The sequence below is a fragment of the Spermophilus citellus genome (assembly GCF_964194105.1).
Source record: "Spermophilus citellus genome assembly, chromosome: 19".
In the NCBI taxonomy this organism is placed as follows: domain Eukaryota; kingdom Metazoa; phylum Chordata; class Mammalia; order Rodentia; family Sciuridae; genus Spermophilus; species Spermophilus citellus.
Window position 1 is genome coordinate 17635504 of NC_138201.1, and position 22699 is coordinate 17658202.

The following is a 22699-nucleotide window of genomic DNA, read 5'->3' on the forward strand; positions in this document are numbered from 1 at the left end:
CTCAGGGCCTGCGGGCCACGCCCTCTGTTTGACCACGCCCTCTACTTGACCACGCCTTCTACTTGATCACGCCCCTTGCTCGACCACATCCATTACTCGGCCACGCCCCTTACTCGACCACGCCCTTACTCGACCACGCCCCTACTTGGCCACGCCCCTACTTGGCCACGCCCCTTACATGCTTCAAAGGGGACACCAAATATGTTCTTGGACTCCAGAAACCAGGCTATAATATTTAGTTGACTCTTTGAGTGCAGGGAGGAGGTGTTTATTTGAATTGTTGGCTTTGGGGACAGCAGGGCTGAGGGAATATCCCCAGGGGTGTGATGTTGGTCCCCTCTTCTTACCTGCATCAGGTTTACTGGGGGGGGGGGGGGACATGGCTCTGGGTAGTGAGCTCTACCCCACGGTGGCTCTTTGGACCTCAGAGCGCATCAGCCTGGTCTGAGATTTTGGAAGAAACCAGAAGCCCAGACAGAGCACCACCTGGAGGGTCCCCTGGGCTTTTGGGCCCTCTGCCCAGAACCATCACTTTCCAGAAGCTTCCTGCTGATCCGGGTGCCTGGGAAGGGCTCAGGCCCGCGCCCTCCCTCTGCCCTCCACCCTGGCAGCTGGATGGAATTCTGGGGCTGCCCAAATCATGCTCCGGCCTGGACTCCTGCCAAGGTCCAGCCCACATGGAAGGAAAAGAGCTCTCTTGATTGCTTTGGGATGGCCTCCTGTGGTCTCCCAGAACGTGGTTCTGTCCCCGTGGCCTCAGTGGGTCTTCTTGAACCCTGGAAAGCAAAGCCAACAGGATGCACAGAGAGGCCCTGGATCCTTCTGGGGCCACACAGCTGCTAAACAGGCCCCAGGTAGATTGACACCCGAGTCCCTGCCTCGGCGGAGTATTTCCTAGAGATGCCAAATCTCCTTTCCTAACAGGGAAGAGGAGGAAAAAATACCCAAATTTACCTATTAACTTCTGGAAGAGGGGGATGAAGCCCTGCAGGACGCTGTGGACACGGTACACTGCTCAGAAACGGAGAGAAAGACCAGTCAGGGCTGTGCCCGGGCAAGGGGTCCATGCCCAGGCCCACCCTCCTGTCCACCTCGAAGAAATCAGGAGCATAAGGAAATTTTTCAAAATGATAAATTGAGATGGTCACTCTCTAGTCCGTGGTCAGCACAGATGGCCAGCCCTGTGGATCCGTGTGTGCGTGGGCAAGCGCACACGTGCTCATGAGGTTTGGGGGTACCCGGGGGGCTTACCCAGCCCAAAGTAGATGCCCATGGTCTCCAGAGAGGCGAAGGTGAGCAGGCCGACCCCGAGGGACATGAACCAGTCTGGAGGACAGCAAAGGAGCCTGGTCAGCCTACAGGTCTGCAGGGCCCTGGCCTCCCCCACGACCCCTGCGACCCTCTCCCAGTTTTCCAGGGATCCTCACCTGCATAGTAATGGTAGCACACCAGCAGGGCCCCGATGGCAAAGCACAGAAGGACAAAGTGGAAGAACTCGTCTACAAAGGAAAAGCCACAGGGTCACGGCCTCCTTCCTGCTCCCCTCCCTCTTTAGGTGGTCCTGGGGACAGGGACCTTGTGCTCTGCTGCTGGGCTACACCCCCCATCCTCTCTTGCTTGATTTTGTTGGTTTTGATGGAGACGCGAGGTCTCCCTATGTTGCGCAGGCTGGTCTCGAACTCCTGTGCTCAGGCAGTGCTCCTGCCTCAGCCTCCTGAGGTGCTAGGACTGAACATGGGCCCGGTGACCTCTTTTTTTGGTACCAGGGATGGAACTCAGGGGCACTCAACCACGGAGCCCCATCCCCAGCCCTATTTTGTATTTTATTGAGAGACAGGGTCTCACTGAGCTGCTTAGGGCCTCACCATTGCTGAGGCTGGTTTTGAACTCGAGATCCTCCTGCCTCAGCCTCCCAAGCCTCTGGGATTATAGGCGTTTGCCACGGTGCCCGGATCTTTTTTTTTTTTTCCTGCTATTGGAGATTGAACCCAGGACCACTGTACCACTGACTTACATCCCTGGCCCTACTTATTTATGTATAGACAGGGTCTTGCTAAGTTGCCAAGGCTCACTGGTGACTTAGGGCCCCCCAAATTTCCACCCCCCCAAAACTGTAAAAGTGTGCAATGAGATCCAGGTAAGGTGGTGCACATCTGTTATCCCAGCAACTCAAGAGGCTGAAACAGGAGGATCAACAAGTTGGAGGCCAGCCTCAGCATCTTCACAACTCTCTCGAAATCATAAAAAATAAAAAGGGCAAGGGATGTCGCTTAGTGTTAAAAAGCCCCCGGGTTCCATCCCCCAGTACCAAAAGACAAACCACAAAACACACACACACACACACGCCATGTTTAAAGTTACAAAGGTGACCAAGGTCAGCTCTCTGAGTGGGGTGCCAAGGCTGCAGGAAATGTCCAGCACAGACTCTGATATGCTCTGAAGCTTTGGACAACTGTCCTGACCTCTCTGAGCCTCCGTGTTCTGATGGATACAACTCAAGGTCAATGATAGGCTCTTGGATGGGAAAGTGTCCCCAGGCAACACGAATGTTGCAAACCACTGCTATCAAGAGCATTTTGAAAGCAAGTAAAAGAAAGGTGGGGAGGGGCAAAATTGTTTGCTCCTAGGGAGAAAAAAAATTGAAATGAATATTTCTAGAACATTCTTGGCTCTGAAGTCAGTTACGCTTTAGGGGAAAAATGTCCATCAGGCAGAACTAGACCCTGTGTAAGAAGAAAGCATCCGACTTAGGTCTCTCTGGAGACAGACAACCTGGACCGTGAGGGGCATGAGCAAACATTTTTTTTTCTTCTTTCTTCCTCACTTGATTTCTCAGCAATGCAAAATGAATTCCTGATAGAGATGTTCTCCCCAATCTATTTTCTCAGGGAAAAAAAAGACAGCGTACTACGGGGATACAGCCACATCGATGTTTCTAGCAGCACCATTCACAATAGCTAAACTGTGGAGCCAACCTAGATGCCCTTCAGGGGATGAATGGATAAAAAAATGTGGCATATATACACAATGGAATATTACTCAGCAATAAAAAAGAACAAAATCATGGCATTTGCAGATAAATGGATGGAGTTGGAGATGATAATGCTAAGTGAAGTTAGCCAACCCCCAAAAAACTAAATGCCGAATATTTTCTCTGATATAAGGAGGCTGACTCATAGTGGGGTAGGGAGGGGGAGCATGGGAGGAATAGAGGAACTCTAGATAGGGCAGAGGGGTAGGAGGGGAAGGGAAGGGGTGTGACATCTTCTAAAGCAACTCGGACATGGCCTGCACTTTTATGACCCTTTTGAGGCACTTGGCACCCGAATGATCTCACAGGGCCAGAGCTCAAGTCCAGGCCGTGCCATTGGGTAGACATAAGTCGCCCTCCAATCTTGAGCCTCCGTTTCCACATCTGAATCAAATCAGAATCACTGTCGCAGCTTCTTGGGGGTGATTCAGGGCTCGGGGGTTTTGCCCACTGCAGGGCTATGGTCACTACTGTCCTAGGCCACCAGTCACTTTGTCCCCACAGCAGCTTGGAGCAGCCAGGCACACGGGCTTGGGAACAACGTTTCCTTACCATCTTTCTTTATGTTCAGTCTTTGTAACTCAGAGGCCGCCTCCTCTTCTCCTTGGGAATAAGAGACAAGTAGGTTTGACTTTTTTTTTTTTTTTTTTTTGGTACCAGGGATTGAACTCAGGGGCACTGGACCACAGAGCCCCGTCCCCAGCCCTATTTTGTGTTTTATTTAGAGACAGGGTCTCACTGAGCTGCTTAGGGTCTCACTTTTTTTTTTTTCTGAGGCTGGCTTTGAACTGGCGATCCTCCTGCCTCAGCCTCCTGAGCTGCTGGGAGGACAGGCGTAGGCCACCGTGCCTGGCTAAGTGTTTGGTAAGGATGGCAGGGGGCTTTCTCTTCCCTGCGTTGCTGAGCACTGGTCTCCCGGATGCTTCCTTGTGGGTCAAAGGACACGCACAGCAGCCAGGAGCAGGAGCAGCCACGGGAACCATGAATCTGGAGGCTGGCTGGCCTTCACCCTCCTCCCTGCACGGCTTCCACCTGAGTTCTGTTCCATCCTCCTCCTTTCCTGCCTCATGGTGACATTCTGGATGATGACCACATCCCTGCTGGGACTGACCGACCCTCTCAGGCCCTCTGTAGTCCCTCCTACCCCCTGAAGCCCAGGTCCCCTCCTGCTCTCCCCAGAGCTGCGTATTTACCACTTGCTGAGTCTGAGCCTCTCCTTCGGAGTCCTGGAATAGAGAAGCTCAAGGTTAGTGGCCAGGCCAGCTTGGGGTCCTTCACAGGCGTCCCCACTCTGGGGAAAGCCAGAGGTGGTGACCTGTCAAAATTCTCTAGCCACAGAAGATTCTTCCTGTCTGCCAATGGCTGACCAAAACCCCCCTTGCTTTTGGCCTAAGCCCCCTTTCTAATCTCCACTGGCTCCTGGCCTCAGGCTGTGGCCAGTCCTGCCTGCTTGCTGAGACCAGGCCAGAGCTCCAGGGCCCCAAGAAGCCTTGGGGTTCCTGTCCCTCAGAGCCACCCACAGTGGCAGTGGGTGGCCCGTGGGAGAGAGGTGACACCCAGGCCTGGCTCGGCACGGGCACAGGTGAGCCCTTGTCCCTGCATGGATACACTCACCTGATTCCCCGGAGAGGATTACTTCTCCACCTGCACAGAAGGAAAACCAGGGGTCACTACCCATGATCCTCTGGGGGCAGAGGCTGGGGAGAAAGGTGGGTCCCGGTGAGGATCAGGGGGAGTCGGGATCAAATGAAATGAGGGGAGACCCCAATCGTATAATTTATTAGCATCCTGGAGACCTCGAGGGTAAAAAGTCATCTACTAACACATGACTATATATTTGCCTTTTCTAGAGTGATAAAAATCACTTTTATTATATAATATAAACACACATATATGCATTAGGGATTCTGGGAATTGAACCCAGAGGTCTTCTACCCATGAGCCACACCCCAGCACTTTTTATTTTTGAGACAGGGCCTCCCTAGGTTGACCCAGGCTGGCCTCAAACTTGCAGATCATTCTAATCCAGCCTCCTGAGCTGCTGGGATTATAAGCCTGTAGCTCCAGGGATTGAACCCAGGGGCCCTTCATCACGGAGCCCCAGCCCCAGCCCTTTCTATAATTTTATTTACAGACAGGGTCTCGCTGAGTTGCTTATAGGGCCTCACTAAGTTGCTGAGGCTGGCCTCGAACTCGCAATCCTCCTGCCTCAGCCTCCAGAGCCGCTGGGATTACACGGGTTTGCCACCACGCCTGACTTGACTAGCATTTTTAAACAGCCCAGCATGCCCAGAGGAGTACTGATCATGTCCCATTTTTCTGAATGGGACCCAGAAAAGGTTGAGTGACTTGTCTAGGTTCTCCCATAGCTCAGAAGAGAAGGGAAGATTTCCTAGAAACAAGTCTCAACAAAGGGAAGAGACACCCCGTGTGTCCCCACATGCCCCCTTTAAGCACTCGACCACCCCCATCGACTTTTGCCAAAGCCCTGAGTCCTCAGGTCCTTCTGAATCTGTTTTCTCCAAAGGTTCTGGACAATCCCTCACCTCCATAGAGCTGAAGTTCATCCTTCAAAATGTCAGGGTCTCCGTGCTCAGCACCTGAGTGGAGACAGTCGTCTTAGATCAGCTGTCCCCAGACACACTGTCCCAGGGCCATTTCCATCTCTCATGGGTCTGAAGCCGGAGAAATTAACACAGTCCCAGGGCTTAGGGGCGAGGCAGCTTAGCCTCACGAGGGCTCTCAGCCTCCAGAGAGAACCCCGTGCAGTTACCCATTCTACAGATAAGGAAACTGAGGCTCAGGGGGTCCATTAGGGCTGGGATGTAGTTCAGTGGTGTATCCCATAGCACCGTGCTTGCCTAGCATGCATGAGACCCTGCATCTGATCCCCAGCACCGGGGATCAAGGGGGAGAAAAGCTGAGTTGCTTATATGGCTTCACTAAGTTTCTGAGGCTGGCCTCCTGCCTCAGCCTCCAGAGCCACGTGTGGTTTACATAACCGTATGTGGGAATTTTCACAAAGTATTTATGATCTCGAATGAATTCTACAATTTGACATCTTTCTCTTGGACTTCCCCAGGAAGATGAGGAACAGCAGCAAGAGGAAGGCCTGTGCCTACCAGGTGACCTGTCCCTGTGGGGGTGACCAGGCCCTGGGCTCCGTCCACGTCCACGTTTCCCAGGAACTCTGAGGTGCCGGTCCTCATCGCCACTATCTGCAGGGAACAAGCACAAACCAGCTGTAGGAGAACCTCAGGTTGGAATTTTTAGAACTTTTTCTTTCTTTTATTTTTTTTTTTTAGGAGAAGGAGTTTTGCTTTGGGGACTGGGGGTTATGAGACCTGCTTCTTTTTCTGTATCACTTAATCTTTCTTTCTTGCTTGCTTGCTTGCTTTTCTTTTCCAACAAAGCCTTGAACCTGGGGCACTTTCCTCCCTGAGCTACATACCCCAGTTCTTTTTATTTTGAGACAGGGCCTGGCTGAGTTGCTGAGGGTCTCACTAAGAGGCTAAGGTTGTCCCCAAACTTGTGATCCGTTAGCCTCTGTTTTCTGAGTCACTGGAATGACAGGCAGTTGCCACTGAGCATCTCTTTTTATTTTTTAAATATTTGTAGTTGTAGTTGGACACAATACCTTTATTTTATTTATTTTTATGTGGTGCTGAGGATCGAACCCAGGGCCTCACACATGCCAGGAGAGTGCTCTACCACTGAGCCACAACCTCAGCTCCCCAAGAGTGATTTTTTTCCTCCTATTTCACTTTTGATATTTCTATTTTGATTCCTATACCCCTTTCTTTTTTTCAGTGCTGGGGATGGAACCCACAGGTGCTTTACCAAGGATGCCGGTCTTTTTTTTTTTTTTTTTGGAGACAGGGTTGCTGAGGCTGGCCTTGAACTTGTGATCCTCCTGCCTCAGCCTCCCAGGTTGCTGGGATTGCAAGTGTGCGCCACTGCACCTGGCTTCTATTGCTATATTTTCTGCAATATCTTATAATTGAAAACAAAACTTCATTTAAAAACCACAGGGGCTGGGGATGTCCCCACGTGGTACAGCAGTTGCTTGCTTGACATGGACAGAGCCCTGGATTTCATCCTGATCAGTGGTGGGTCTGTTGCTTTAATAGGGAGGTAGCTATTTTTGGGGGGTGGTGATTCCAGGGCTTGACTCAGGGGCCCTCCACCACGGAGCCCCCTCCTCAGCGTTATTTTGTATTTTATTTAGAGACAGAGTCTCACTGAGCTGCTTAGGGCCTCACTACTGCTGAGGCTGGCTTTGAACTCGAGATCCTCCTGCCTCAGCCTCCAGAGCGGCTGAGATGACAGGCGTGACTCTCATACTTTTGTTTTAGACAATTCTTTATTTATCTTAGGTGGTGCTGAGGATGGAACCCAGTGCCTCACGTGTGCTAGGCCAGCAATCTGTCACTGGGTCACAACCGCAGCCCAATTTTTATGCATTTTAAGTGAATAAAGAATACATGATTTATTTGTGTATTTTTTAAGCAGGACTGGGATGGAACTCGGTGCCCTCAAGCATGCTAGGCAAGTGCTCTGACATTGATCTACGGGGCCATCCCCTAACACCATTGCTATACCTGAGGAGGAGGAGGAGGAGGAGGAAGAGGAGGACGATGAGGAGGAGGAGGATGAAGAGGAGGAAGACTTATCTCTCTCATATTGCTTTCGGGGAAAGAGTTCAGACTTCCCATGTTGCTTGTGGAAATCTGTCTCTCCATCTGGGAGGCACACACAGGTAAGGGGTGAGTGCTTCTGGCCCTTCCCACCCGGGGACCAGCAGGGGTCCACTCGGACCCCGGGAGTGGTAGAGGGTCAGGAGGGACGAGATGATCTTCCCAAACATCTAAGGTCAATGGAAGGTGTAGGGGTCCGAGGATCTCAGAGATCCCATGGGATCCAAAGGCCCAGGGAATTGTTCTGAATATGGATTCCAGAAAAGAGGATCTTAAGCCACCTCCCCTGCCCAGAGACCACTAGACACTGTAGAGTCTGCCACTTGGGATTCTTATAAATTACTGTGTAAGTCACTGGGAAGCTGGGATCCCGTCACACCCCTAACCTTCCCATGCCCCATTCCGGGGCCACTGAGGATCCTTCCTACCCTCGCAGGACCCTCCCTAGCACCAGCCCAAGCCCCTAATAAGGCCATGAGATTTGGCAAATAAATAAGGTTCCCCTCAGCTACAAAGGGTTGGGAGACAGACTGGACCGATTACGTGTGTGTGTGTGTGTAAAATCATTTCAGCTATGATTTGAGCCCCTGCACCAAATAAGCTGAGCAAGGTCTTCTTCTGTCCAACCTCCTCCTGATCCCCTTGCCAAGTGGATTTGCCCAGAGGATCCGAGAAGGCAAACATACAGTCGAGATCTTCTGTCTCTTTGTGGATTTGATTGTCGTCTTGAGAGTGGGAGGAGGATCCTGAAGCATCCATGGCTTTTTCCCTGGAGGATAAACAATGATAATTAATTTCACTTTAGCTAATGTCCTTAATATATAAAGAGCCTGGCAAACAAATAAGACAAAGACAGGGGCTGGGGCTGGGGCTCAGTGGTAGAGTGCTCGCCTGGCATGCGTGAGGCGCTGGGTTGGATCCTCAGCACCACATAAAAATAAAAGTATTGTGTCCACCTATAACAAAAAAAATATTTTAAAAAAAGACAAACACCCAAGATTTAAATATATAAGAAAAACAACTCATAAAAAAAAGAAATATAGGGCTGGGGTTGTGGCTGGCTCAGTGGTAGAGCGCTTGCCTAGCATGCATGGGGCAGGGGTTCAATCTTCAGCACCACATAAAAATAAACAAATAAAATAAGGGCATTCTGTTCATTTATAAATACAAAAGAATTTTAAAAAATATATACATTAGGGATATTTGAATAATGATCATCTTTTGATAACATTAAGAACATTTTCTTAGGTGTGATACTTATATTGGTGTATGCGTTATATTGGTGTTACACTTATCCTTAATTTTACTGACATATGTTCAAATATTCCAGATAAAATATATGATTTCTGGAAACTGCTTCAAGATAATCTTGTTGAGGCCAGGCACAGTGGTGAACACCTGTCATCCCAGCCGCTCGGGAGGCTGAGGCAGGAAGATCTCGAGATCAAAGCCAGCCTCAGCAATGGTGAGGCCCTGAGCAACTCAGTGAGACCCTGTCTCTAAATAAAATACAAAATAGGGCTGGGGATGGGGCTCAGTGGTCGAATGCCTCTGAGTTCAATCCCTGGTACCAAAAAGAAAAAAAAAAATCTTGTTGGAGAGTTGAGAGAAATAGAAAGAGGATCCCAAAACTAAATATATGATTATAAATTGATAGCTTTTGAAGCTATATCAAAATATAAATAGTGATTTTTCTCTGGGTGTTATGGGTATTTTAGTTTTCTTATTTATGACTTTCTATTCTCTAAATTGAGAACAGAATTGCTTTTGTTAGACTAAAACAACCAATAGTGTTCATTATTTAAAAATGCAACATGCTTATATCACTCTAGCACTTAGCTTTACAAAGGGCTTATATGTCCTGAATTCCATCTGCGCCCAATAACAAACCAGTCGGGCAGGAATTGGGATTAATCACTCCTCACATTTGAAAGTGATTTCCAGACAACAGAACATTTTCCCTAAAGATTGTTGCCTTTGTTTTTTATAAAATCCCATAGAGGAGTATACTGGGGCAGAGATGGAGTGGCTTGTGTTGGAGGGACTAGTGTTCAAATTCTATTTAATGCACTTGAAAACATCGGTCCAGGGAACGATGGAGTCAGGCTGGAACCTGATTATTTTTGGACCAAAATGACTATAAATGGTCAAGGTGAGGACAAGAAGCAGTACTTAAGATGCAGAGGAAGGTTTGGAAATATGTCCCTTTAGGACACCATATTTTGTGTTTTCTTGAACTCTGGAGGGGCCTTCCGATGGCACCACAGTAGGTCATAACTGGAAAAAAAAAAATCCAAACATCTAACTCCAGCAAGCAGATGCTTCTCTGGGGAACTTGGAGCCAGACTTGATTTTTGCTGGGCACAGGCTTACCCCGCTGAAGACTACATTTCCCAGAATCCCTTGCACCTGGGGTAGCCACGTGACTACATCCTTGCCAGTGGCACATGCGCAGATGTGGTATGTGCGGTGGTGTGTTGAGAAGCGGGTGGTGGCCCTGGGGGTGGGGGAGTGTGTACCTAGACAGGGGCACACAGGCTTGTTATAAATTTTTCTGATGTAACTATTTAGCATGCAGTTTACAAACCAGAAGACAACAGAAATCCCATATGTCCATGCCTTCAGACAACATGGTATTTCATGCAAAAATAAAAATTAAAAAAACCCAACTACTATAAACTGCCAATGAGAATGTCGCAAAATCAGACTTCAGATAAGTGCCTGATGACTACCCACTTCAGCAGAGATGCAGCAAAGAGGTTGCTTGGTCTTAATGTTGGCTCATTTTTTCTTTGACACTGATCTAAGATGACAGATTAACTTTCTTTTTTTTTTTTATATTTATTTACTTATTTTTAGTTCTCGGCGGACACAACATCTTTGTTGGTATGTGGTGCTGAGGATCGAACCCGGGCCGCACACATGCCAGGCGAGCGCGCTACCGCTTGAGCCACATCCCCAGCCCGACAGATTAACTTTCTATCTGAATATTCTCATTTTCTTGATGGCTTTCTTAAATTTAGACAATCAAGACAATCAAGCTCTGATGTGTGGTTGACTGATTTCAGGAGCGTAAAGACTCTACTGTGGCAGTGCACACTTGGTATCCCAGTGGCTGGGGAGGCTGAGGCAGGAGGATGGCAAGTTGGAGGCCAGCCTCAGCAAAAGCGAGGCGTTAAGCAACTCAGTGAGACCCCGTCTCTAAGTAAAATACAAAAGAGGGTTGGGGATGGGGCTCAGTGGTCGAGGGCTCCTGAATTCAATCCCTGGTACTTAAAAAAAAAAAAAAAAAAAAGACTCTACTGTGCGTGATTTCAAGGTCTCCTTGACATGGTTGAGCACATGGGAGGAGCAACTCCGCAGTGCACATGGCACAGTATCCCACCACCTGGGTACAAAAGATTCGAATCTTCTGCAGTGCTCAGATGACAACAGAATGCAGTAAAATAAATGAAGAAGTGGTGTATGTGAAGCATTTATTTTCTTCACATCATCTAATGGTCGTGTTTAACAACTAGCTCTCCAAATTCCTGAACATTTAACAACCGGCTCTCCGACCAGCACCTCCTGGCTTCAGCTGCATCTAGGTCGACTCCTGTTGGCATAGGAGCTTCCTCTTTCCTGCTTCTTGCATGCAGGAACACCAAGCTGCTACATCCTTGAATGTAAGACTTGGGGTGCCGAATCGGCTCCAGTCAACACCCTGGGAGTGGCTGAGCCAAAACGCAAAGGGAAACCGGTTCCTGCTAAACCTCATGTGCAGAGCTGCCCGCCTGCCTGGACCTGCCCACCCTTGAACTGCTTTGAGCACAAGAAATAAGCTTCTCTCTTCCTTGTGCCCCTGTGTTCAGGGCCTCTTTGTTATAGCAGCTTAACTTGGCGATGCTGACTACATTCTGATTCCTACCCTCGTTCTCCTCCTAGCTTCATTCCCTATGAGGAGCAAAGCTTCTCACCTCAGCACTGATGACATTTAGAGCCGGATAATCTTTGCTGTCGTGTACTGTAGGATGTTTAGCAGCTCCCGGGCCTGGGGGACCAACAGCACCCCTTCCACCATCTGGATCATTCCAAATGTCTGCAGGGGTTGGGGTTGTAACCCAGTGGGGCAGTGCTTGTCCCTCAGGGGCGAGACCCTAGGGCTCAAAATCCCAAGCACCAAACACACACACACACACACACACACACACACACACACACAGTCTCCAGTCATTGCCAAGTATCCCCCCTCCCACCCCAGGGCCAAAGTCACCCTCGTGAGAACCACTGGTTTATCAAGGTAGGAATGACTGTCAACAGCCATGGAAGTTTGGGCCAGTTGCTCAACCTCTTACTGAGCCTCAGTTGGCTCCTCTGTGAAATGGGTGACAGTAACCGTACTCATTCAATTGTATCGGTATGCAGATGGCACAAGTTTAAGCACACAAGGCACTTGGAACAACCGTTGGTATACAGCAAGTGTTAACCAAATGCCAGCCAGAGGTGGGTACGTGTGCAAAAGGACAATATTTGATGTGTAGCAAGAGCATGTGCTTTGGGGTTGAATCGATCAGGCCCCAATCCTACTACTGAGCATAGCTTGACCTTGACCTTGGCGTGCAGTTCACTTCTCTAGTCACCTCCTTTGTAAACTGGGATGGTAGCACCTTGACAGAGAGTTAGGTGATGTGTTGATGAGGGAACCCAGGGCCTCGCATAAGTGTCTCCTTTTCTATGTGCCATAGTTTGGATTTTTTTTCCCCATACTGGGGGCTGAACTCCACCCCCCATCCTTTTTATTCTTTATTTTGCCCAGGCTGGCCTCAAACTTGCAACCCTCTTGCCTCAGCCTACCACGTCACTGGAGTTACAATGTGCACCATCATGCCCAACTCAAGAATTTAGATCTTGAACATCCCCCAAAAGCCCACGTATTAAAGGCTTCATCCCAAGGGCTGGGGATGTGGCTCAAGCGGTAGTGCGCTCGCCTGGCATGCGTGCGGCCCGGGTTCGATCCTCAGCACCACATACCAACATTGTGTCCGCCGAGAAAAATAAAATATTTAAAAAAAAAAAAAAAAAAAAAAAAGGCTTCATCCCTAGGGTGGCAGTTTTTGGAGGTGGTGGAACCTTTAAGAGGCGGAGCCTAATGGGAGGTCTTTAGGTCTTTAGAGACACGCCCTTTTCTACGAGGATGGTAGGACCCTGGTCTCTTCCTTTCTCTCTCTTTTGCTCCCTGGCCAGGAGGGGAGCAGTTCTGTTGTATCACACAGTCCCACCATGATGTGCTGCCTCCCCACAGGCCCAAAGCAACAGGGCCAACTGCTCATGCACTGGAATGTTCAAAACTATGAACCCAAATAAGTCTTTTTGTCTATTTAAGTTGATTTATCTCAGACATTTTGTTATAGTGACAGAAAGCTAATAGGATCCAACTCCAACTGAACTCCTGTTACCCTCAGTGTCTAGCCCCAGCCCCGCTCATCCCTTATCTCCTAGGTCTAAGGTTCATTACCCTTTTCTAAAATAAAAATTCTTCTTTTTCAGGAAGAATTCAACTAAGTACTAAGAAGTCACTACACAGTAAAACTAACTGTTCTCTGGTGCCTGCCGGTAATCCCAGCAACTTGGGAGCCTGAGACAGGAGGATCCTAAATTCAAGGCCAGCCTGGGCAATTTAGCAAGATCTCAGAAACTTAGTGGGACCTTAAAATGATTAAAATGGGGCTGGAGGCTGGGGATGTAACTCAGTGGTAGAGCACCCCTGGGGTTCAATCCCCAGTATCAGAAAACACACACACACACACACTCTCCTAACTGATATTAAGGTTATGAATGATGGATAACTTTAAGTTATTAGTCAGGGCCCCCTTGTATTTTGAAAAGAATTCTTTCAATGTAGCAAGTGAACAATTATCTCAATGGCTGAGATAATCTCTAATGAGGAACCTCCCTGGAAGCTGGAGATATCCATGTGACTTGGTTTTGTCCATTGAGAAGTGGAATTCTGAGAAGAGTTTTCCTTTTCCTGGCAAAAGAGCCTAATCATGCTATATTTTTCCCCCTGTCCTTTCTTCCTTAAACATGAATGTGATGGCAGGAGCTACAGTGGCCATCTTGTGACTATGAGGAAAACCCAGAGCAAATGTAGATACATTATTGATCCATTTAGTCCATACTGGAAACTGCCTGTATTCTTTTAACTTGAGAAAAAATAAACTCCCTTTTTGTTTAAATCATTATACTCAGGATTTTCAGCATTTGTAACTGAATACCATTTGACCAACACACCTCTCTCCTATATCTGTACATTAATTGAGCACCTACTAGTTGTTACCACTGGCAATACTATGTTGAATAAGTTGCCAACTTGTCCCCAAAGAATTTTAAGATATACTAGGAGGATGTAGAAGCCAGGGGCCCCAATCAGACCAGGGTCAGTCAAAAAAAGTTCTTGAAAGAAGGGTTGCTGGGGCTAAATCTGGACAGGCCACCAGGAATAGTATATGCAAAGGCCCAGAGGCACAGGGCACCGCCTGCAAAGCTAACAGCGGGCAGGAAGGAGCTCTAGTGAGGAACGGGACTTGGGGAGGCCCAGGGGGCACTCCCACACTATTTCCTAGCACATCACTGTCCCAAACCTTAGTCACCTCTGGCTCATTCTAGACTCTTCTTCAGAGGTAGGGCATCTTGTTGCCCAACTCGAGGGAGGAACTGTTTCTGGATACTGCCCAGGGCTCGGCAGGGAGTTGAACACACCTAGGGTTTGTCTCCTCCACTGGCTTATGGACTCTGTGTCATTGGTATCCTGTACGGGGCTGGGCAAAGTCACCAGGGTGCCCCAGGTTTGAATGTGTGCCCACCAGGGTTCATGGGCTGCAAAGTCAATCCCCGGTGCCAGTGTGTCAGGAGGTGGGGCCGAGGAGGAAGAGGTGACTGAGCCCCAAAGCCCTGCCCTGGAGGATGAGTCACACCCTTGTCCCAGGAGTGGGTCAGCTCTTGCAGGAACCGGCTGGGGAGCCAAGAGAACTGTGCCTGGTCTTGCTTTGCCCTCCCTCCCTGGCTCTGTGCATGGGATGGAGTGCCATACCCAGCCCCAGAGGATTGTGGGAGTGAGCGGGCATTGGGGCTGTGCCCTAACGAGTCTGCAATATTGGCACTTAACAAACCCAAGTCCCCCCTTTGGGGTCTTTATTGGTGGATCTGGAATCAGAAAAGTGAGCTTAGGGCTCAGGCGTAGCTCAAGGAGATTTGAAGGGTGATCAAGGCCGAGTGTGGTCCACTCAGATCACCAGATCCTTTCTCCTGAGTTTTACAGTAGTCTCCCATATGGGTGGCTGGCCTCCGGCCTCCCCTCTCTAAACATTGCTGGGTCACCCTGGACCTCCGTTTCTCCATGTGCAGAGAAAATGGGGGCTGCCCTCTGCAAGGTCCTTCCTGTAGGGGGTGACTCTCTAGAGGACTAAGGCTCTTAAACTCTTCAGTTTATCAATTTAATCACCAAAGAATTTGGGGTACTAAATTTAACAGGACCTGTAAGAGGGCCCAGGATAGCATGTGCGTATCTTGCAGGAAATAGTGAGGTCTTTCAAATGCTCCCAGAAAGGGACATTTGGGGTTCAAATAGGTTCGGCGGGTACCAGGATGCTGAGGCAGGAGGATCATAAATTTGAGGACCGTCAGGAAAACCAAGCGAGAGTTTTATGTCAAAATAAAATTTAAAAAGGGCTGGGAAGGCAGCTCCATGGTAGCACCACCCCAGCACTGAAAGATCAAAAGATCCTCTGAGCTCCCTGGGAGTGGCCACCATGTTTCTCTGGCTTTGTGCTGTCTCCTGGCCCCTGGCCCCTGGCCCCTGGCCTGGAGAAAACGCTTTACCCAAAGAAATCACAACCCATTGCACTCAAGAGCTTAAAGAAACAGCCAGGGCCTGCGATGATTCTTTAGCATCTTCTCCTTCCTTTTATAAGATCGTCCACACATTCGTACCTCTTCTTCCACCTCTCCTACTTCCCACTTCCTGCCTCAAGCCCACGTTATACCCCGGCTCCTCAAGGTGGGGGTGTATCCCTTCCCCAAGTTAGTGTCACAGCCAGGACATCAAAACAGGACCAGAAAAGACAAGGGACTTGGCCAAGACCACACAGTGGGTAGGAACTCAGACCTCAGAACCCTAAGTCCAAGTGTGTCAGGAACCTGCTCTGGCTGGGGTCTCAAGTGACCGCCACAGGCCCAGGCCTTAGAGACTGGGTTGTCAGAACTACTGGGAGGTGGTAGGACCTTTAAAAGGTGGGGCATAGTGGAAGGTCTTCAGGTCACTAGGGGTTTGCCCTTGAAGTGGACTGTGGGACCCCAGACTCTTCTTCTTTCTCCCAACAAGGAAGACAATTTTGTTCCACCACGGACTCCCCCCATGATGCGCAATTTCGCTGCAGGCCCAAACCAATCAGGCTCTGGAACCTCCAAAAATGAGCCAAAAATAGCCCCTTTTTTTCTTTATAAGTGAATTATCTCAGTCATTTCATTACAGTGACTGAAAGCTGACGAACACAGAACTGCTGAGAGGAAAAGAAGGTGGAACTGCAGTTTGCTAGCCTGGAAAAAGAGCCTATTAGGATTGGTTCCAGCCAGGCACGATGTCACACACTTGTAGTGGCTGCAGAAGCTGAGACAGGAGAGTGGCGAGTTCAAGGCCAGCCTCAGCAACTTCTCGAGGCCCTAAGTGACTCACTTTCCACCTTCTCTCTTTGCCTCTCTCCCCCACCCACCATACACAGTGGACAACAAGAAAAACACAAAGAAAGGATCCGCATGGATGTGTCTCTAAAGAGACAGATGGTCCACATCCTTAGTCATCAGGGAAATGCCAATCAAACCCACAACAAGAGGCCACGTCACATGCACAAACATGGTCAGGGTAAGACACACACACACACACACACACACACACACACACACACACACCATAACAAGGGCTGATTGCAGTGTGGAGAAATCAGAACCCTTCGACATTTGGCTGGTGCGATTGTAAAATAGTTTGGTAGTGCCCCCAGATGTTAAGCAGACCAGGTGACCCAGAAGTCCCCATCCCAGGTCATGCCCAAGAAGAACTGAAAACCTATATCCACACAAAGGCAGGGACAGGAAGGCCCACAACAGCGCTATTAAAATAGCCAAAAGGTGAAACGACCTCACGCCCATCAACTGGTGGATGGATGGACCAGATGGGATGTAACCATACGATGGAATATTATTCAGCCATCAAGAGGAAGACTAGCTCCACGTCACCATATGAAGGAACCCTCATGACATTAAGTCAAATAAACTAGTCTGGAAGGACCAAATGCATTTATATGAAATATGCAGAAGGGACACAGCTGTAGAGATAAGCAGATGAGTGTTATGTGGGGGTGACTGCTAAAGGATTTGGGGTTTTATCTTGGGGATGATAAAAACGCTCCAAATTAGACAGAGATGATGGTGGCACAACACAGTGAATATACTCAAATCCACTGAATTGTTCTTTTTTTGTTCTTTTTGGTACCAGGGATTGAACTCAGGGGCACTAGACCACTGAGCCACATCCACAGCCCTATTTTGTGTTTTATTTAGAGACAGGGTCTCACTGAGTTGCTTAGGGCCTCACTAAGTTGCTGAGGCCGGTTTTGAACTCACGATCCTCCTGCCTCAGCCTCCCAGGCCATGCCCGGCCCGGCCTTGTACATTTTTAAAGAGTGAATTGTAACTGGGTTCATGAATGTCATCCCAGCCACTCAACGAGGCTGACGCAGGAGAATCACAAGTTCAAAGCCAGCCTTGGCAACTTACTAAGACCCTCAGCAACTTAGTGAGACCCTATTTTAAAAATACAAAATAAAGAGGGCTGGGGCTGGGGCTCAGGGGTTAAGCACCCTCGGGTTCAATCCCTAGCTCCAAAAAAAAAAAAAAGAAGAAAGAAAAAATAGATAAATGTCATAGTGTGTGAATCACATCTCAGTAAAGCTTCTATTTGAAGAAAAAAAAAGGAGGAGGGAGAATTCACATACAGGATTGCAAAAGTGAAATAAGGAGGCGGGCACGGCACTGCCCAGCATGGCCCCTGGGAGTCCCCAGTGTGGGTGGCACGTGTCCTCTGGGGCTATGGCAGTCTGAGTTCTAGGAACTTCAGAGCCAAGAGGAGTCCTGTTGACAGATCTGCTTGGTTTGGACCCTAAACAGAACGCCCCAGGCTTCACTCAGTGCGACTGCCGTGACACACACTCCCGACACCCCAGTTAGGATCTTTAAGTCTTTGGGGCAGTTTTTAAATAAAACAGAAGAAAATAATAAGCATAGAACTGTAACCCTGGTATCCCCCTCCCCCCAAAAAAGAATGACTGCCCAGAGGGAGGGGTGGGGTCCCAGGAAGGGCTGAGTGGGGGGTCTGGGTGTTCTGCCAAGCCAGTTTCCCCTTGAGCCTTGCCACCTGTGTCCCAGGCTGTCCCCCAAGGCCTGACTCTCTGCTCACTGTCCCCCCCCCCAGGACCTTTAAGGCTGAGGCAGGAGCAACTGTCTGGACTCACTGTCCCAGGAGCAGAGGCTGAGACCCTAGGGGAGAGGCACCCTTGCCCTCCTGTCTTCAGGATCCTAACGCCAGGTGACAGATGGGGAAACCGAGGCACAGCAAGGTCAAGGGTTTTCTGAAGCCCTGCAGCATGCTGGTGACAGAATCAAGAGCTGGTCACCTACCAGGGACAGGCACAGGCAGGCTGGTTCTCAGTCAGCTGGGAACATGCAGAGCAGGTCCCCCGAGGAGGTGCCCGATGCCACCCCTGGGAGGCCCCAGGCTCCCTGGTCCCCTTGAAAACCAACAGCCCCTCCGCCCAGGGCTCCCCCGCCCGGGTCCCCTTACCTGGGTCCCTCGTCTGGTCCGAGCAGCAGGGCGACTCTGAGCAGACTGTGTGGATGTCGGCTGGGCAGGGGAAGGACAGGCCAGGCGCACCCGTGACAGGGAGGGGGCGGGGCCACCGTGACCATGACTTGCCCCTGGGCCCCACTGGCTCACCCGGGTGGCATTTCTTCCTGCCAGCGCTATCGGCCCCAGGTCTTCCTGTGGGACTTGACTGTTTCCCACAACACCCCAGGAGGGGAAGAAGCGGGCAGCCATAGACTGGATCACCCCTGGGGACATGGCCCTGCCCTTGGGTTGTGGGAGGCTGAGGATGGGCCAGCTGTGCCTTCCCGGGTAGTGCCAAGCTGTGGGAGGGGAGGAGTGGGGGCGTGGCTCAGGGGCCCCTGGGCGGTGCCCAGCTGTGGGAGGGGAGGAGCTGGGGGCGTGGCTCAGGTACCCCTGGGCGGTGCCAAGATCTGGGAAGGGCGGGGTGGGGGCGTGGCTCAGGTGCCCCTGGGCGGTGCCAAGATCTGGGAAGGGCGGGGTGGGGGCGTGGCTCAGGTGCCCCTGGGCGGTGCCAAGCTCTGGGAGGGGAGGAGCTGGGGGCGAGCCTCAGGTGCCTCTGGCTGGTGCCAAGCTCTGGGAAGGGAGGGTGTGGGGGCGTGGCTCAGGTGCCCCTGGGCGGAGCCAAGATCTGGGAGTGGAAGGGCTGGGGGCGTGGCTCAGGTGCCCCTGGGCGGTACCAAGCTCTGGGAAGGGAGGGTGTGGGGGCGTGGCTCAGGTGCCCCTGGGCGGAGCCAAGATCTGGGAGTGGAAGGGCTGGGGGCGTGTCTCAGGTGCCCCTGAGCGGTGCCAAGCTCTGGGAGGGGAGGAGTGGGGGCGTGGCTCAGGGACCCCTGGGCGATGCCCAGCCGTGGGAGGGGAGGAGCTGGGGGCGTGTCTCAGGGGCCCCTGGGCGGAGCCAAGCTCTGGGAAGGGCGGGGCTGGGGGCATGGCTCAGGTGCCCCTTCCACCCGCTACCAGGGAGCCTGATTCAGATCCCAGCCATGTGTCCCGACCCGCTTTTCAGGTTGGAGGTCACTGCCAGGTGCCACTGCACTTGATAGACAGTTGTGGCGTAGGGGGCAGGAGAGGAGGCTCAGGACTCCTTTAGGTGGGGACTGGCAGTGCCCTCTCTGGGCAGGAAACTGAGCTAAAGCTGGACAATTTTGGAGAGAACCCCTTTGCCTTGCACAAGAGGGAAAACCCAGATTTCACCCCGGGGGGCGCGAGGGACTGTCCTCATCGGGCCTCTGCTTTTCACACCCTCACGAGCCACCTGAGCTGCAGCACAGGAAACCAAAGCTACCACCGTCGGGGAGCACCCAAGCTGCCTGGGCAAGGCCCAGGGAGCCGGGTCCCAGGAGGGCTTCCTGCAAGAGGAGTCGCCAGACCCTAAGCTCACGCCCAAGATCTTGGAATCAGCCTCGAGCCTTTGCTCTTTCATAGTCTACTTACCCAACCCTTCTGGAAAATTCCATGGGCTCCCACCTTTGATATATCTCCAGTCCAGCCCTGTCCCCCCACTTCCACAGTCACCACTATCACTTTGTCCCCGCCCCTTGTTTTCATCACGGTAAAAAGGGTCGTGTTGGAATCCAGGTCTGCTCACATCTCCCCTCTGCCCAGCACCCGCCCATGGTGCCCCGCTCTCAGAACGAAACCTCACAAGGTCCTGTGGCACCTGCCCCACACCTCAGGCTCTCTCTGACCTTGATTCCTGTGACTTCCTCCCCCACTCTGCCCCAGCTCCACTGGAGTGTCCCATATGGCTCCAGGCAAGCACCCCCCCCCAGTCTTTGCACTAGCTGTTCCAGGCGTCTAGAATATTCTCTGCCTAGAAAGCATGTCTTAGGTCTCTGTTCAAGAGTCACCTACTCTCAGAGGCCTCCCCTGGCCACCCAGGATAAGGCAGCAGCCCCAGAACCACCTTCCTGTCACCCTACTTCATTGTTCACCAAAGGGATGTGGAAGGCACATCCCTTTTTTTTTGTACTGATGATCTGTTAAAATAATATTCTGAGCTAGGCAGAGTGGCACATGCCTGTAACCCCAGCTACTCAGGAGGCTGAGGCAGGAGGATTCCAAGTATGAGGCCGGGCAGGGCAACTCAGCAAGACTGTATCAAAATAAAATTTAAAAAGGGCTGGGATGTAAATCAGTGGTAAAGTGCCCCTGATATATCTGAAAGGTCATATTTTGCACATAACGAGTTACTATATTAAAATAGAGTATTAAAAATCTCACTGCAGAATTTTTAGGAGCTACCGAATTTCCAAACTGCTCCCAAATGCATTTCTATTGGATGACACTGATTTAGAGAGGGGGAAAAATTGGCGGGGCTTGGTAATTTGATGGGTTGGGGGGGAGAAGGAGACCCTGTTTCAATTGTTCTTCTTTTTAAAACATTTATTTTTTAGTTGTAGGTGGACACAACACCTTTATTTTATTTTTATGTGGTGCTGAGGATGGAACCCAGCGCCTCACACATGCTAGGCGAGCGCTCTACCACTGAGCCCCAACCCCAGCCCCATAGAGTTTGTGTTTTCAACTTGGCACAAGTACAAACAAAAATTCCTATTTTCCAAATCAGATCTAGAAATTAAATACATTGATAATCGAAGCAACGAGTCTTCTGACCCCAGGGATATTTTAAGAAGAAACTTGAGGTCCACCCTGACTCAAGCAAAAGGACATGAACCAGATTATTCTCAGTGTGGTCCCCAAACCAGTAGTCTCTGCATCACCTGGGAACCTTCTAGAAACGCAAACCGCAGGGCATAGGGCATCTTCTATCTCTCCATCAAGCTGTCAAAGGCCATGACAGACCTGCCGGAGGTATCAGGGAAGTCCCTGCTCACGTCTAACCTGAGTGACCTCACCATCCTGTGTGTGTGCACGTGCATGCGTGATTCACAGGGCAGCCTTCTGTGGCACAGCTGACTGCCCCGGCCAGCTTAGCAGATGAGCGTGGCATCTGGCTTCCCTGCATTCCCAAACCACCCGCCAGGCCGCCTGACTCAGCAGGCACGTGCTTACTGGCCAGACAGACAGACATGGTCATAGACAGACAACAGCCAGACAGCCTGGCGTCGGTTTCCCTATCCATAAACATGGTGACACAGCAACCCCCCAGCCTTGCTGAGGACACCTGTAGACAGTCCCTTGGGCAGTGCCGAGTGCCACTCAGCCTTTGGACACTGAAGGCACAGCTGTGGGGGGCAGGACCTGTCTTCCCCATCCCAGAGCGTCTATTAAACAAATGCTCTAAATCAGAGAGTACCCTGTCCAGTTCCAGGATGAGAAAAGGGAGGATTCGAAAATTGAAATGATTTGATTTCATTCACATGCCTGGAAAGTGTCTGGGTCGGGATTTGAACCCTGGTCTCCTGGACTTCAAAGTAGCACTTGCTGCTGCTCCTCCATAGAGAATCTCCAGGTTAACCTGCAGGCTGAGAAGCCCCCATAGGTAGGTGCCATCTCAATCTGTGTTCCCAGTGTGAGCTTCTGGCCTCTGTTAGAGTCTCTTTGCAACTGCCTCACCTTCTTGCAGGTGAGGGAAGGGTCTGATCGCCGAGCAGCTACCCAGAGAACTTCGCACGAGACCTTGAGGCACAGAGAGGTTAAGTCACTTGCTTGAGGTCACACAGCCATCTAGTGGTAAGGTTTAGGGGTTCAGTTACCAAACTCCTTGCAGCTTCTTTTCTGCCCTGATACTGATTTCCTTCTATAGGGGAAGGAAAGTAGAGCAATCAGATATATTCTATGGGTCCCGGAAGAGTGAACATTTGGCATTCAGGAAATGGAGAAAAGCCAACGGGAACAATCATGGCAAGGTGTCCTCTTTCTTGGGGACCACAGCTCCATTAGAAAAGAGGAGAGAACATGGGTAGGGAGTTCTGGTCCAATTTCCTGTGGCCACGTTGGGCTCTGAGGTCCTTGTGGGAGGGGGTGTTCTATGCAGGTTAAAGAACTGGGGTAAAGCCAGGCACGGCGGTGCACACCTATAATCCCTGCAGCTCGGGAGGCTGAGGCAGGAGGATCTCGAGCTCAAAGGCAGCCTCAGCAACTCAGTGAGACCCT

The 22699-nt window shown here is 50.6% G+C and overlaps 1 protein-coding gene across 5 annotated transcripts; it reads right to left on the reverse strand.

Moving 5' to 3' along the window:
• Positions 1–227: 227 nt before the first annotated feature.
• TMEM40 (transmembrane protein 40) lies at positions 228–18924 on the reverse strand. 5 transcript variants are annotated; one of them, XM_081276273.1, is made up of 12 exons: positions 18599–18924; positions 8415–8497; positions 7633–7773; positions 6154–6249; positions 5578–5631; positions 4646–4675; positions 4225–4257; positions 3584–3631; positions 1428–1499; positions 1252–1326; positions 955–1011; positions 228–776 (listed from the first exon to the last, which is right to left on the reverse strand). In XM_081276273.1, the coding sequence occupies exons 1-12, from the start codon at positions 18721–18723 to the stop codon at positions 757–759; spliced, it is 834 nt and encodes a 277-aa protein (XP_081132399.1). In that variant the 5' UTR covers positions 18724–18924; the 3' UTR covers positions 228–756. The 5 variants fall into 5 exon arrangements, with proteins under 5 accessions (XP_081132399.1, XP_081132398.1, XP_081132402.1 ...); XM_081276272.1 differs by having other exon boundaries at positions 3584–3634; XM_081276276.1 differs by lacking the exon at positions 7633–7773 and having other exon boundaries at positions 3584–3634.
• Positions 18925–22699: the final 3775 nt, after the last annotated feature.

Bases quoted from the DNA above. Each gene is read 5' to 3' on its own strand.
- TMEM40 (XM_081276272.1), bottom strand. From the start codon at position 18,723: ATGGTCACGGTGGCCCCGCCCCCTCCCTGTCACGGGTGCGCCTGGCCT. The intron at 1,500-3,583 runs GTAAGGAAACGT...TTTCCTTTGTAG, and splicing joins ACTGAACATAAAGAAAGATG to ACGAGTTCTTCCACTTTGTC. The intron at 1,327-1,427 runs GTGAGGATCCCT...GCTGTCCTCCAG, and splicing joins GTGCTACCATTACTATGCAG to ACTGGTTCATGTCCCTCGGG.